This window comes from Cynocephalus volans, chromosome 4 (genome assembly GCF_027409185.1).
Source record: "Cynocephalus volans isolate mCynVol1 chromosome 4, mCynVol1.pri, whole genome shotgun sequence".
NCBI classification, from domain to species: Eukaryota; Metazoa; Chordata; class Mammalia; order Dermoptera; family Cynocephalidae; genus Cynocephalus; species Cynocephalus volans.
The window spans coordinates 126,961,994-126,976,133 of NC_084463.1; the positions used below are offsets into that span (position 1 = coordinate 126,961,994).

Genomic DNA, 14,140 nt, shown 5'->3' on the forward strand with positions numbered 1-14,140 from the left:
GTGAATAGTGAGAAGCCTTCTTTAGCTTCTGAACTCTAAAAAAGTTTAACATCAAAAGTTAATCTTTAAGCAATTTGGGCATCTAAATCTAATCAGGACTCTTTTTTTCCCCCCAGACATTCCATTCTTTCTGATGCAAAATAAAGTGCTTTGGGGAATCCATAGGTAAGTATGGAAAAAGTAAAGTACAGCACTTTGCAAAGAAATGGGAAGGATTTCTGATATTCAATTCATGATGCTAAACACATCTCAAGTAGAGGATTCAAAGAAATCTACAAATATGACTGTCCTCAGGATTGTTTGCAACCTAAAATTAAGGAGCTCACCTATGATCAAGACATTAGAAAAACAGTTTCTTCAGAGAATACCTAACTCCAACCTCCCACTTTAGTGTGTTTCCTTTCTAAAAGGGTTTCTTTCAGCCTCTGCTTAAACATTTATAATAAGAAATTGACCAGATTCTAAAGAAGCCTCTTTTTTCTTTGTTAGATTATAAATTCCCCTAATAAAGTGCTTTGTATGCAGTACTCAATAATTTGCTTAATTAAATTGAACTGAAAGTTCTTCTAGCTACCACATACAGTACCTAAATTTATATCTTTGGTCCTAGATCTGCTCTCTGTGACAACACAAAATACAACTACTCCCTTTTCCATATGACAGTTCTTCAAATTTTTGAAGAACTGTCATCAAAATAAGGATGTCAAAAATACATCACATATGCTACCACTCTAATCTGCCAGCCACAGCAGGCATTAACAATGAAAACATTCTTTCTTACTGAGCCTGGACAGGTTCAGAATTCTACTCAATTCAGCATTCCAGGTAGCTACAATCATGTGATTAGAGTTGCTAAGAGAAATGAAAACCATTTGCCATTCCAGCCTAAGTTTTCTCATCCCCAAGCCTCCCATTCCAAGTTCCCTCAACCGCTGCTCACATGCAATGTTTTCAAATTCCCTGTGCATCCTGGTCACAATGATCTGAATGTACACCAATTTGTCAATGATGGCCTCAAGCAGACTATAGTCTATATTCTAAATACAGTCTATTTAAAAAGTGGAAGAGAATTATTAGCTTCTCCATTTGAGTATTATGCTTCTACTGGTGCAGCCCAAAATTTCAGAAGCTGTGGTAACAGCACCGAGTCACACCGCTGGCTCAAATTGAATCTGCAGTTATTTAAGACATCCAGGTTTCCTTTCTATAATCTGCTAAGTCATTCCCCAAAACCACACCCACAACTCTCTATTTTATCCTTTATTTATTCAATTGATTTTTTTAACTTAATCATAGTATTTGACATTTCAGTAAATGTAAATGATCCATATTCTATCATTCAACAGAACGTCTGTAATGTCTGTTGGCTTCGTGTTTCAATATAATAAGCATATCGTCTGTGCCTTCAGACACAGTATCAGCCAACATTTCAGTGCTGTATGTACTTTCTCAATGTTGTATACGAGAGAACACCTTCAAGACTTTGGTCTGGGAATACAGCCTGGGACTCCGCCAAGCATCTCCCTTCAGCAAATTTCTCTGCAAATTTCTCGACCTTCAGATTCTACATGATGTAAAAGAAATTTGTCTGTGTTTAAAAACACATTCAAGAAATAAGTGAACATGTGAAAAGATAGAGAAACTTATTTCAATTTGGGCATAATTTCAGTTTTCAAAGGCACAAGAAGACAGAAAGAAAACATCAGAACTGCTGATGGTAGTGCTCCAAAATCTAGACTGATTAGACTACATCCCATGTGGCTAGAATAAAAAAAAAAAGAAATTTATTCAATGAGCTTCCTTCCCCCACTGCCCCCCAACAAACACACCACATACATTTTTGTAAAGTTTTTTTTTTCTGAAAAAGGAAGTTTTCTGCACTTGATTCCTTCTATGGAAGACACAAAGTACAGACAATATAGTGGTTTTTTCAGTTATCATGCTGTTTTTTCTCGCTTACCAGAAATTGGCACAAATTTAAAATATATTATATTCCATTCTCTAAAGCACAGTAACTCGTATCTCCCCTGGCATCCAAAAAATTAGACATTTAAAAGAAAATCTCAGAGTTGCTTGTCTAAATCAACTTTAACATTTCACATGTTCCAAAAACCATTTCATGAGTGAATCAAATTATGCATAAGAAATTTTAGAACTAAGCCAACTAAATGACATTTATAATAGGTACTGGAAAAAAATAAGTATTATTAAACTTGTTTCCTCCAATTTCTGTTTTTTTTTTTTTTTTGGCAAGCAAAACAAATAAATATTTTTCTATAGCTACAAAGCTTCTTCACTGTCTATATCACTAGTCAGAATATGAAGCAAGTATGAATCAATTTTTTCATTCAATATTCATCAAAATGCTTCTCTGCCACTAGCACTGTTCTGGATGCCATTGTGGAAGCATGCAAAAATGAATTAAATACAGGTTTTGTCATCAAAGAATTTTAAGACAATTTGTGATTATTGGTTCCTGGTTCCTTTCGTATTTTTTTTTGGTGTTGGCTCAGATGTATATCTTTATCCATTCTAAGGTAAAGGCAATCCTTATAATTTCCTTCCCCTTCTTTTTTTCTTACGTTTTTGATGTTTGTTTAAAATCCTGCTACATATACGACCCTTTATTTTATTCATCTATCTTCTCAAATCATTAATGTTAAAATTAGATCATAGATCAAAGACATTCTTAAAGGTCTCCCTACTCTATTTATTGGTGTTATTGTATCTCAGAATGTGTGCTGAATTGCCTGTGGCAAATAAAATCAGAACCTTTGTACTCAATGCTCCAGGACACATCCCTGAATGTAACAAATGTTAAAAAAGAGGCTGCTCTTGATTCCTGGCAGACTCTTCTACATTTGGCTACTAAGTGTATATACTGAGCTGTGGATCTGCTTGTTTTAAAATTTCATCTACAATCCCAAATGCACGTCCCCTCCTCCCCCGCCCTCTCCCAGCACAGGAACTCACCAAATCTAAATAGGGTAGCAAGGAAATCCTAGTAACTGTAGCCTTGGAAAAATGGCTCATATGGAAATAAGCCCTTGGGCTGGTAAAGCTAGTGATTTTGTTCTCTAGGTGGCACTATTACTTCAATTTTTGATGAGTTGCTTAAACTACTTGAAACTTGCCGGCTTATTTTCTTTGAATTCCTTTTATATAAATCTTAATTCCATAGGTAATAGTTGTAAAGGCAGGTTGCCTTCTAGATTTTACTTTAATAAGCCAATCTGAAGTTCAGTGACTTTTTTAATCATAAATTTTTACATTTCCTTGTTACATTGCCTTCGAATTAAGAAATCCTCCTTTGCCTGTCCTCCTCCCTGCAAAAATGCAGAGGCATGTCCAAAACACAGAAGGTCGTCATAAAGTTTCAGTCAGACCAAAGGAACCAAGATGAAAGCACATTTAAGAGCTACTAGGTTCTGCAAGCTTTCAAAATCAGGACATTACTACCATGACAACCAATGAAAAGTTCTTTCAAGTGAACCTTTGGGGAAAAATACATAACATTTGTTATTCTCTGGGCTCTTTGGAAATAAACTTTTACTTTATTATGGCTGTCACTGAAGCATGTAAGTTTACTTTGCTTTCCCCCAATCACTCTCCCCTTTCATATCCGGCCCCTTAACTCATCTAATGCAACCCATCTTCAAATTTTAGGCAATCTATAAAGGAGACATCAGGGCAACAAGTTCCTTCTCTGCATCCAGCATGTACTGACATTTAAACACAAGCTTCCATGTTTCTTATCTCACCAAGTAGTCATGTTTTTCCACAGAAAAGAGAATAACTTCTTGTTCAACTTAGAGAACACACCTATTCACCACTTCTCCTACCTCCCCCAAAGTTTTTTAATGTCAGTACATTAGTGACCTCCATTGTTTTGCCTCTGTCATCAATAATGATTTTATACATTAAAAAATAAGGTCCGTGACTTTTCTACCTCTTTTTAGTATAAGTGTTCTGGAAATCCAGCAAACCATTTAAATAACAAATTATTTAGAATTAAATAATTCTGTGCCTTAAGTGGAAGTTTAAGGGGACCTTTAGGACACACATGCCTAAGCTTAAAAACACCAAAGCCTCCCTACGTGTCCTGGGGTTAAATCCCACAAGCAAATGACATACGGATTTCATTTGCCAACATCATTTATTGCTTAACATCACTCCATAGTAAACAGAGTAAATGGATGCAGAGTGTAACCAATGAGTTTTCTCATTCACTTTTGAAGCCCATCTGTGCATGTTATTCATCCTAATAAAGAAAATTTATCACAACACAACTTAATGTGATTCTTGTTCAAATGATTTCTTCCTCCATTGAACAACAGCCAGCATTTTAAACCTAGAATTCCGCAGAATTTTCTCCTCGATTCCTCTTTAAAATGCAATTCACAGCTTGAGATCACAGAGCCTGCCAATGGCTGAATGGCTGCACTAGATGGCTGAGAGTCCTTCAATTAAGCAGCAATTTTGCAATTAGTGGAAACTGAGTGCTCCATAACAATTGTTTGAAAACAAGTTGAGACAAGTTAGCAATTACCCTATTAAAGGGATATATTCACTTGTATTGTTCACTGATAGGCGAGCCCCCTCGCACAAATGGAAATCTTCCACACTGGGAGATGCAAGTCAGAAATTATGTTTTAACCATTAAAATAAAATCAGCATTATGGAGATCTGATACAGAGAGAGAGATTTACAGCTTAGCTTATTACCTGGATATAGAGGTAGGTGAGTGTGTGTGAGTGTGTGTGTGTGTGTGTGTGTGTCAGAGAGAAAGAGAGATTTACAGAAGGCTTTAAAAGATGAATGTAAAAATGTAAACAAGCTCTTTGCTATACTATCAGGTGGGCATACTCAGCTTGCTCTCTGTGCTGAGCTGCAAACCAGAGCTATTTATATTTGAAAGAAATGAGATTATCAATCATCCACATTCTGATTATTGAAAAGCTGGGACTCTTAATGATTCCAGGAAGAAAGGAATAGCTTACATTCTAATGATGCCCCTTTTAAACAGGAAACCCAAGGACTTTGAGCCAGAATTTTAGAAATTTGCATTATTTACAGGATTTTGCTTCTCCTGGTGAGTCAAAATGAATCACAATACTCCCTCCCCCCCACTTCTCCTCCCCACTTTGGCCATTATGAGATTTACACAAGTAACACACATAGTACAAATGAATCATCTGAGGTGATTACTGCATTCTAGGCAAACGATCATTTTCCAGGTTCCTTTTGTTTGCACTTAAAAGTTATGCACATTGAAAGGACATCCTAAAACAGATTTCCTAAGTGCTTTATTTTCTGGATACAGAAAAGTTGACCTACTCTACATTTTAAATGGCCTTAAATATAACCTTAAAATAAACAAGCTTTCCAGTTACTAACTCAGCTCTGAATGGGCTATGAAAGGCTCCAAAGGTATGTGAAAAATTGCTTGTTATTTTGCTTTAAAAACATGTGATGTCTAAGTGTGTCGACAATGTTCTCATGCTTCAAAACATGTACGTAAGTCTTGTTTATCTGGAAATCATTTCTTTCTGCTTATATCATTTATAAATAGAAAATGTTCTGTAATAACTTAAAATAGTTCTACATACATAATGCTTCTCATGTCATTATACTTACTACTAGTCTATATTTACCAACATTTATCACATTTTACAAAATAAAGTAGAAGAAAAAAAAAGACAACGACTTTATGGCCCTGGAATTCCAGTAATGGTAACCAACGTGTTTTAAATTCCAGTAAAGGTTATGGTTACATTTCAACAAGTGTCTCTTTCCTTTCTCTTACCTCTGCTGCTAGTCCAAAAGTAAACCCACAAAACTAAAAAGTCTTAAGCAAGGCTTTGAAACATCAGGGAACAGAAGGAGTTTTAAATTGTTTTAAAGGGGTGCCATTCCCTGGGTCAAAACTTTGTAGTGAAATTTCAACATATTATATGATCTATTATGTGTAATGGTTTAAAGAGCTATATGTCAAAATCTCAGAAACCTCCAACCTAAAAATGATAATGTTGCATGAGGTAAGCACAGAAGGCTGTCATGTTTTGATGAATTAAGACTGTAATTATGCCTCAATAAATAATAATGTACTGAAAAAAACTGTAAGACCAAAATGGCTTTTAATCTTACAGCAAACTCATATAAAAACAGATTTTGGATAAAAATAAAGGAGACGAGGGATATTTTCCAAGAAGTTGAGACATTTGGGGAGGTCTCATTTACCAGCTTAGTACCTTTTATATGCAGTTAAAAATCAACGTTCCCAATTATATATTGCTCTGCTTTAAAAGATAACTGTACTAGGAGGATTAATAAACACTCAGAAATATGCTTTTCTTTGCCTCTGGCCAAGAACATTCCTGCATTCTTGTCAGAAAATGTTACTGGTTGCTGCTGACACTGAGGAGTAAGTAAGTGCAAGATACCTGGAGGACCCTAAAATAACATCCAGGAAGCCCTAACACACCACCAACCATGCATGGCTTATCAAAGCTCCCCCAGCGCGAGGAAAACTTTCTGCATTGGAGCCAAAGAAGGGCGAATCAAAATCCACCGACGACGAATCGCATGCGCCACCGAGCTGGGGTCAGAAGCATCATTCAACAGGTACCTCCTACCAGCTCCCTCAGGTATCCCGCAAAACCATCCCCTACCATCTCCCCACCCCCAGCCTCCCGCCCCCAGCAGCTGCTCTTGGCAGCATGGCCGGCAGAGGGCACCCTCTACCTTCCTTAGCGCCGCTCTCCCAGGCCCCTCTTCCTCCTCCTCCTCCTCGCCGTCCCCCCACCCCCCAGCCTCTCATCCCCGCTCCACCCCCAACATACAAACACTGCAACCTCCGACTGCGACTCCAGCTCCCTCCCGCAGCCCCGAGGCTCTCTTCCCCTGGGGAAAAAAGTTGCCCTGGTCTGCAACTTCCCCTTCTCCCTGCCCGTCGGGCATAAAGCCCCCAACCCGCAGCTATTTCTTTCCAGGTGCAGCTCGCTCACCCATTCCTCTTCCCTGCTCTGCATCCCGAGGTCAGAACATCTCCCGCATGCATCCCACACATCTCCTGCATGCATCCCACCCATTCCCCGAAAGTCAAAAGTTTCACATCTCTGCAAGGCGCCCCAAAGGAGGGGCGCGGGCTGGGGAGAGGTGTGGGTACTGTGGGCTCCGGAGTCCCGCAGTTCAAGTCCGAGTGGCAGGCATAGCCCAAGTTTTCCAAGCTAGATTGGCCTTGAACCTGTAAGTCCGCTTTGGTCCTAACTCCTGGGGAGCAGGTGACCGTGTGCAGCCTGGCCCCAGCCCCAGGGCCGGGGATGCGGGCTGAAAGCGCAAGGTCCACCCCCCCCCCAATCTGCGCGGGGACAGCCCGGCCCGGGGGCAGGATTCCTGTCCTAGCCCCCACACCCTCCCCTCAGTCAGGGCCCCCAACAGCTGGAGTCCCACAGCTCTCTCACGACCCCTCTTCGGCTGGGGGAGGGTTTCAGGGATCCCCGGGGCGCCGTCTTGGCTCCCATCGCGCAGCTCCGCGTCTCCTCCCGGCCTTCTCTTCCCCCTTCAGGGCTTCCCCGGGTCCCTCTCTCTAGGGCTGCCAGCTGCCCCCTAGGTCGTGGCCGACGGGGACCCCAAACCCTCCCGGAGGGGAGGAAAGGAGTTCTGGCCTCTCCCCACAACTTTGGGGTCCCCCAGGCAACTTTACCCTGCGGACGGGCGGCTCCCACGCCAAGCCCCACTCCCGGCGCGCGCCTACCTCTGGGTCCACACAAAGCTCACGGGTCCCCGGCGGCGGAGTCACATCGTTGTCCTGCTCCTGGCACCAGCGCCCAGCCCGGGTCCCCGTCGCGGTGCTGCTCCCCGCTGGCCCCACAGTAGCGGTGGCAACTGCATTCAAGTGTCTCATCCAAGCCTCACGAGGCGGAGGTGCAGGGCGCGCCGAGCCGGCTTCTGGGCCCGGCCGGGGAGCCCGGGGCGCGACGGGGGCGCGGGACGGCGAGCGGGCGGGCCCCCTCGGGCGCGGCGGCGGTGGCGGCGGGGACCGGGAGCTCCTGCCTGCGCCTTGCGCTCGGGTCAGACATTATTTAGCTCTTCGGTTGAGCTTCGATTGGTCAGACGGCGCCGCCCCCCGCCCCCCTCCCCCGGCTCGCCCGCGCTACCGAGACCCGTTCGGGGCGGCTGCTTAAAGGGAACGCCGCGCCTTTTCCTCGCCCGGGCTCAGCCCCCGGGGCCCCGAGGGCGCCTGGGATTCCCCGAGTCCCCAGCCTCGCGCCACCTATTCCCCACTCCCGCTCCCCCGGGGCCCCGCGACGTCTCCCCGCGAGCTCCGCGCCCGTCTGGGGCTTCTCGGCAGGACGCCGGCGGCTTGGACGGGCGGTCGAGCCGCCACCCCGGGGAACCCGCGTCCCGAGCTCTCTGCAGAAACCCCGGCAGTGCGCGCTGGGGCGGGAGGGAGCGAGTGCGAATCGGCCGCCCCGAGGTCTTCCTCCCCACCCCAGCACCCAAGTTCAGGGGGAGAGGGCGAGCGTTTCCCGGGCCACGGACACACCTTCCCGCACCTTCCCGCAGACGGAGCTTGCAAACGCGAGCACACAATGAAATCGCACAGAGCACGGGGGCTATTGGTTTACTCCGCTGCCTTAAACACGCCGGCTTAAACAGAGTTCGCGCACTGACCTCTCCGGAGCTTGCCTGATAGGAATTCCATCAAGATAATAACGGCATTTTTTATTAATGAACGCCCCAGATAACGTTACACCAACTTACTTGCTCCAACCGGGAAGCCGAGGCAATGACAGACCCACGAAAGCCACACGCTTTCCCGCAGACCCAACAGAGAAAAAGGGAAAGAGAAAGAAAGAAAACCCACCTTTTCAGTCACTACTTGTCAAAGTAAACATCAAGGCAGCTGCTCTGGGCAAGACTTCGGCCCCAAACTCCCAGACTCTATTATTTTGTTCACGTTCCCCTCGGTTGAAAAGGGGGTGTGGGGGACGAGTCTTTGGTGCCCGGTATGTACTCCTGTTCTGCAGCGAAGTTAAATTATTGATAGTGGAAATTGCATGGCGGAGGTAATACTCGCACCCCTCGAGCGGAGAGCTCCATTTGATATGGGCAGAGGCAGGGAGATTTCATGCTAGCTCGCCCGGGGGAGCGGAGGCGCAGGCAGCCCTCTCCGCGGTGAATGGGAAAGTGGGTGGGAGTCCACGAGAGGGCTCCACGGTGCCTTGACGTGCGCTGTCATATGATACCTCTGCTGCCTCGAAATAGACACTCTAGTGCACGAATTACCAGAATCAAAATTCAGCGCATTTAAAATGATACATCTTTTATTAGAAGAGTTCCGTTCCAGGGCATTGCATGCTTTTGCAGATGTTTTCACTTCCAGCCCTAGCAAACTTACACACGTAAGCCAATCCTTCTAATAATGAACCTGGGCAGCAAGGATAAATTAAAAAGGCTTCTTCTGCTTTAACCAGAGTGGGGAGAAAAGGGGTCGGGGGAGAGTGGGCTCAGTTAATTCTCCCCCACCCTAACCCCTGCCCCCAGCAGAAGAGCAAGTTCTCTAATGCCTGAGCCAAGACCCTCGGAAAGAACTTACATGGCTAAGGTCCAGTAGACTATTTTCAATTAGCCATTTGATGAACTCTGACAATTGTCTACCTGTGTTCCTGCTTTAAAGCTGAATTTTCTTCTCAGTTCAACCAATTTGCAAGCTCTAGGACAGACTTTAAAATTTAGAATAAAGAACAAGACAGCAGTACTTGGAATCCCTGGTCCTCCTCGGAGCATAAAAATCACCTGGGTGAGTGTTAAGATGAAGATTCCTCCTCCTGAAATTGTGCTTTAGTAAGGGTGGGGCAGGGTCCAGGAATTATATTTTAAATAAGCACCAAAATTCGGATGCAGACAATCTGAAGTCACACTTTAAGAAACACTATCTCTTAAGGAGTGCAAAATGGGTATAAGAGGAATCTCCCGTCCCCGTCCCCAAATTCTGCAGGCAGTTTTATGTGTATATGCATCTTTCTGTAATCTCAAAGGAGTTTGACTCGCTAAGACTCATTGCTGTAAGAATTTCCCTAAACACTCCAACATTAATTTTGCCAAAGGGAAAGATTTATAAACAGTTTCCTTTCCTGGACCCTCTTGTGGTTATCAGGAATGTGCTGTTGAACTGAATATATAATATTGTTATATATTTGGTTCAATTTACCCAGGAGCTTATAGTTAACAAAATGAGTTCACTAACATTAGCTATTTTAGAGCCTCTAAAGACTAATGACAGAAATTATTATTCCCGTTTCATAAATGAAGAACCTGAGACTCAGTGCTACAAAATAATTTACCCAAGTTCACATGGTTAAGTAACAGAGACAAGACTTCAATGAACTCAAGAAGTCTAGCTGGAAAAAACCCTGCTTCCACCCTCTCCTCCCCAATAAATGAAGCTACATGTTTCTTGGAAGTATTATCCAAATGTGTGATCATTCAGAGCGCCTTTGCAAATTGCTGGATGAAATAGTCAAATTATTCAAATATATGCATATTCTTAGAGTGTCACACATTTAGCTTTGCACCTCTGTCAACTTGGCAGAGCACATGACCAATACAAACTACCCTACAGCACAGATGGTAGAGTTTGTTGTGGAATATTTAATGTATGTGAAATATGCAGGGTAACCAGAAAGCAATAAAGGACAGAGGGCATGAAGCTGGGCTCAGCGACCTCAAAGACGCTATGTATCTGTTCCAGGGGTGTAGGCTGAATGCAAACAAAATTTCCTTTAATATTGTAACACAATTTAAGAGGCTAGTTTTAAAAATAATAATAAACACTTGTACTAGTTTATAAAGGACTAGAGGAAACACTACCCCAAACTTTCTTTTTATAACTGTATGTTAACTTCAAATTGATGCTTACTCTCCAACTTTAAATTTGCTTGCAAATGAACTATATCTCCAGGTTTATAAGCTCAATTGTAATTTACTTCCTTTCTGAAAAATACCTGGCAAGTGAATGTTTAGAATCTTAGCTAGTATTCTCAATGCTGCTCAGTTAGATGTTATGCCAAATCTTTTACCTGCTAAATTCACATTCCCAGGAAGGAAAAAGTGTTCTCATTCTGAGACACTGATTGGGCGGGTCTATGGCCAATCTCCCTATTCCTACTCTCCCTTGTCATTATATAAATAAATGTTTGTATCTTTGCTTTCCAGTGTGTGGTGCAGTTTTACTAAGGAAAAGGCAGAAGAGTCAGAAATGGCAGAGATATTTAGAAATAAAAGATCAAATGCCAATTTAAATAAGTCTGATGAATCAGACTTCTTAACACTTCAGAGCATTTCCAAACTTTCTGCTTTACGATTATAGCATTACCAAACCAGACATAAAACACCTATTTGCCTTGAAAGTGTATCTTACATTCAAAAACAATGAGGCCAAAATGAACTGAAGTTGTACCAGTACCTTGCATGGAATTCTAAATTTTTTTTAAGTTGTTTAATTCAAGTAGCATATAGAGATAGTTTTGAAGGTGTAAGAGCAAACTTTCTACAAAATTATATTTCTATTGTGATCAAGGGTGATTCTGAGACCATGCATTTCTGATTCTTCTTATAGGTTGGTCTCCTACATGATTGATATGTTAGAAGCAAAAATTCCAGGCTTATGATCTGAACATTTTCTTTGTCACCAAAAGAAGGAAAAGCTTCACAGCTTGAAAGAAAATGCTATCTCACTTTTGTGGGGCTTAAAAATTAATTTTGAATTAGTCTAAATCTTTTTTATTTTTGGTTATGTCCTAATACAATCCTAACTCAATGTTCTAGGAGAACAAAGGTCAGGAAGAAATGTGAAGTCCATCTATTTTTGTCAGAAAATACAAACTAATCCTCATTACCCAAGTGGGAATAGAGGCAGTAGGCTAAGATTTAACATTGATATATTTTTTCTATTAATAATTTTAATTGGCTGAGGTCAATTCTACTATCACTCTAAGTGTTTTATGTTTAATTGTGTTTATTTAAGTTTCCTAGTTACTCCTACCTTCAGTCTTCCTTGCCAAAAAAATATATATATATATTGTCTAGTATCGAATGAATTGACCTCAAAAACTGTTGAAAACTGGAGTAATTAGCATAGGAAAAATAATAAGTAAACAGAAAACTCCCTGCTGAGCACAGTGGCAAAGTTGTTTTCAAATTGATGCTAGATCATTTCAAAGGCCCAATACAGTGTTGAACTATGTCACTCACAATCCTTGAAATTACTACAGAATGCCTGTCTTGAGAAAAACCTTAAGGGAGAAATAATTTCCCTGTTTATTAGTGATATCTATTCTCTGTAAGCTTTTTATAAACTTTAAGAATAGCTCTATGCCAGGCTCAAATGTGTCCAAATTGGTCAACACCTGTTATGGGAATTATGTAACCAGGCATGGCCATTAGTGCAGACAAAAGAAAAGAACCACAGTAAGAAAATTTTGGAAAGGCTGAGATTAGGAGAGTAGAAAAAGAGGGTCAAGAACTGATCTCATCTGGGAATAATATTTAGTTGAATCAAGAAAAACAGCACAAAAACCATTGTGGGACTGCTGAGACTAACCCCCAAGCATATGAAAATCATCAACTTGTAACCCCTGAGTTACCAAATTCTCCCTGAGAACATCTAAAAATTAATAATGAAGAATGAATTGGTTTGCTTGTTGTAATATTTCTATAAGCATGGTCAAAAGAAATGTGAGATCGTGGACTTAGGACATAAGTTAGAGCTGACAATAATAAATGATTGGCATTTGTTGATTTTGCTAGGAGAAGAGCTTTGAGAAAAATTAACAAATGTAAACTGAAGAGTTTCTGGATACTGAATCAGATCTAAGAAGCAGATTACCTTGCTTTTGAGACCTGGCTATTTCGATTATATGATGACTGGTGTGAGGGATTTTCTACTGCTAAATTTTATATTCTTCATTTTAAAAAAAATGGAGAAAATTAGAAAAGTATGCAAAAAGACAACTTAAAAAAAAATTACTGAACTCACCAAAGTCCTATTAAAAACACACACTAAGAATTTGGCCTATTTTTGAATGATTCTGAAATACGAATCTGCACAGTGCCTGTCTTTAGTGGTCTTTTTGACCAAAGACCTGGGCAGGATGAGCAACTGTCTGTCTTGTCCTAGTCCTCCAGATAGCACAGGTGTGGTGGGAATAAAATTGCTCAGTAGCACACGTGAGCAGCATGGGTTAGGCTTTAGATTTATCTAGCATACATCTGGAAACACCTGAGACTCTTGACTTTCTCAATTTCAGTTTTCCTTCACTTTTTAGTTACATTCATTCAATTGATGAAAACTTGCTGAGCACTTACTATGTGTCAGACACTATTTATTCTATGGCCTATGATATAGGAAGATGAATAAAATACATTTCAGCCCCTTAGGTGCTCATATTCTAAGACAAAGAGTTGTATTTTAATCTATGGGGCCACTTGTGAATTTGTCAAGAGAAGGAAATTACATTTTGTTTTCCCTTGCTGTAGGTTTGGTGTATAGAAAGATGACAAGCAGCATGCCCCTTGGGGCCAGAGGGTAGTAGTGATGGACAAGAAACTTTTTCCCAAAGCTGAAGGGGCACCCAGAGGCTGGAACCAGTGCACCAGTTATTCTTGGTTAGCAATGTTTTACAAAAGGTAGACAAAGGATAAAGAGTGGAGGGGGTGCTAGGAAGGAAATGAGACAAATAATTTTTGTTTGAGGCAAATAATTTTTCTGAATATGATTAGGTAGAGTTATAAAAAGATAGGTCCAGAAGGGATCTTAAGACATTATTTCACCTTCCTCACTACTTATAGACTTATCATTACAGACCATGGAAGTTGACTACACATACTTCTTCTGAGGACTTTCTAGAATCTAGCAATGCTAGTGCTTGAAAGTTCCTGCTTGTAACACATTTTTGTTCTTGTTGCAATTTATATCTTATTTCATTTCATCCAACCTTAGTGAAGATGGAGAACAGCTGCTTACTAACCTCCTTGTGTTAAGTCACCACTGAGACTTTTCTCATAGCGAGAGATCAGATCTCACAACCTTTCTTCATAAACTCCAACTTCCAATCCATTAATCATTTCCTTTGGT

General features: G+C 41.5%; 1 protein-coding gene across 1 annotated transcript in view; it reads right to left on the reverse strand.

Moving 5' to 3' along the window:
• BDNF (brain derived neurotrophic factor) overlaps positions 1 to 7,907 on the reverse strand; it is a 31,906-nt gene extending 23,999 nt beyond the window's left edge. The window contains exon 1 of the mRNA XM_063095873.1: positions 7,757 to 7,907. Within this exon, the coding sequence (XP_062951943.1) occupies positions 7,757 to 7,906 (150 nt within the window). The 5' untranslated portion in view covers position 7,907. The remainder of the gene's footprint in view (positions 1 to 7,756) is intronic.
• Positions 7,908 to 14,140: the final 6,233 nt, after the last annotated feature.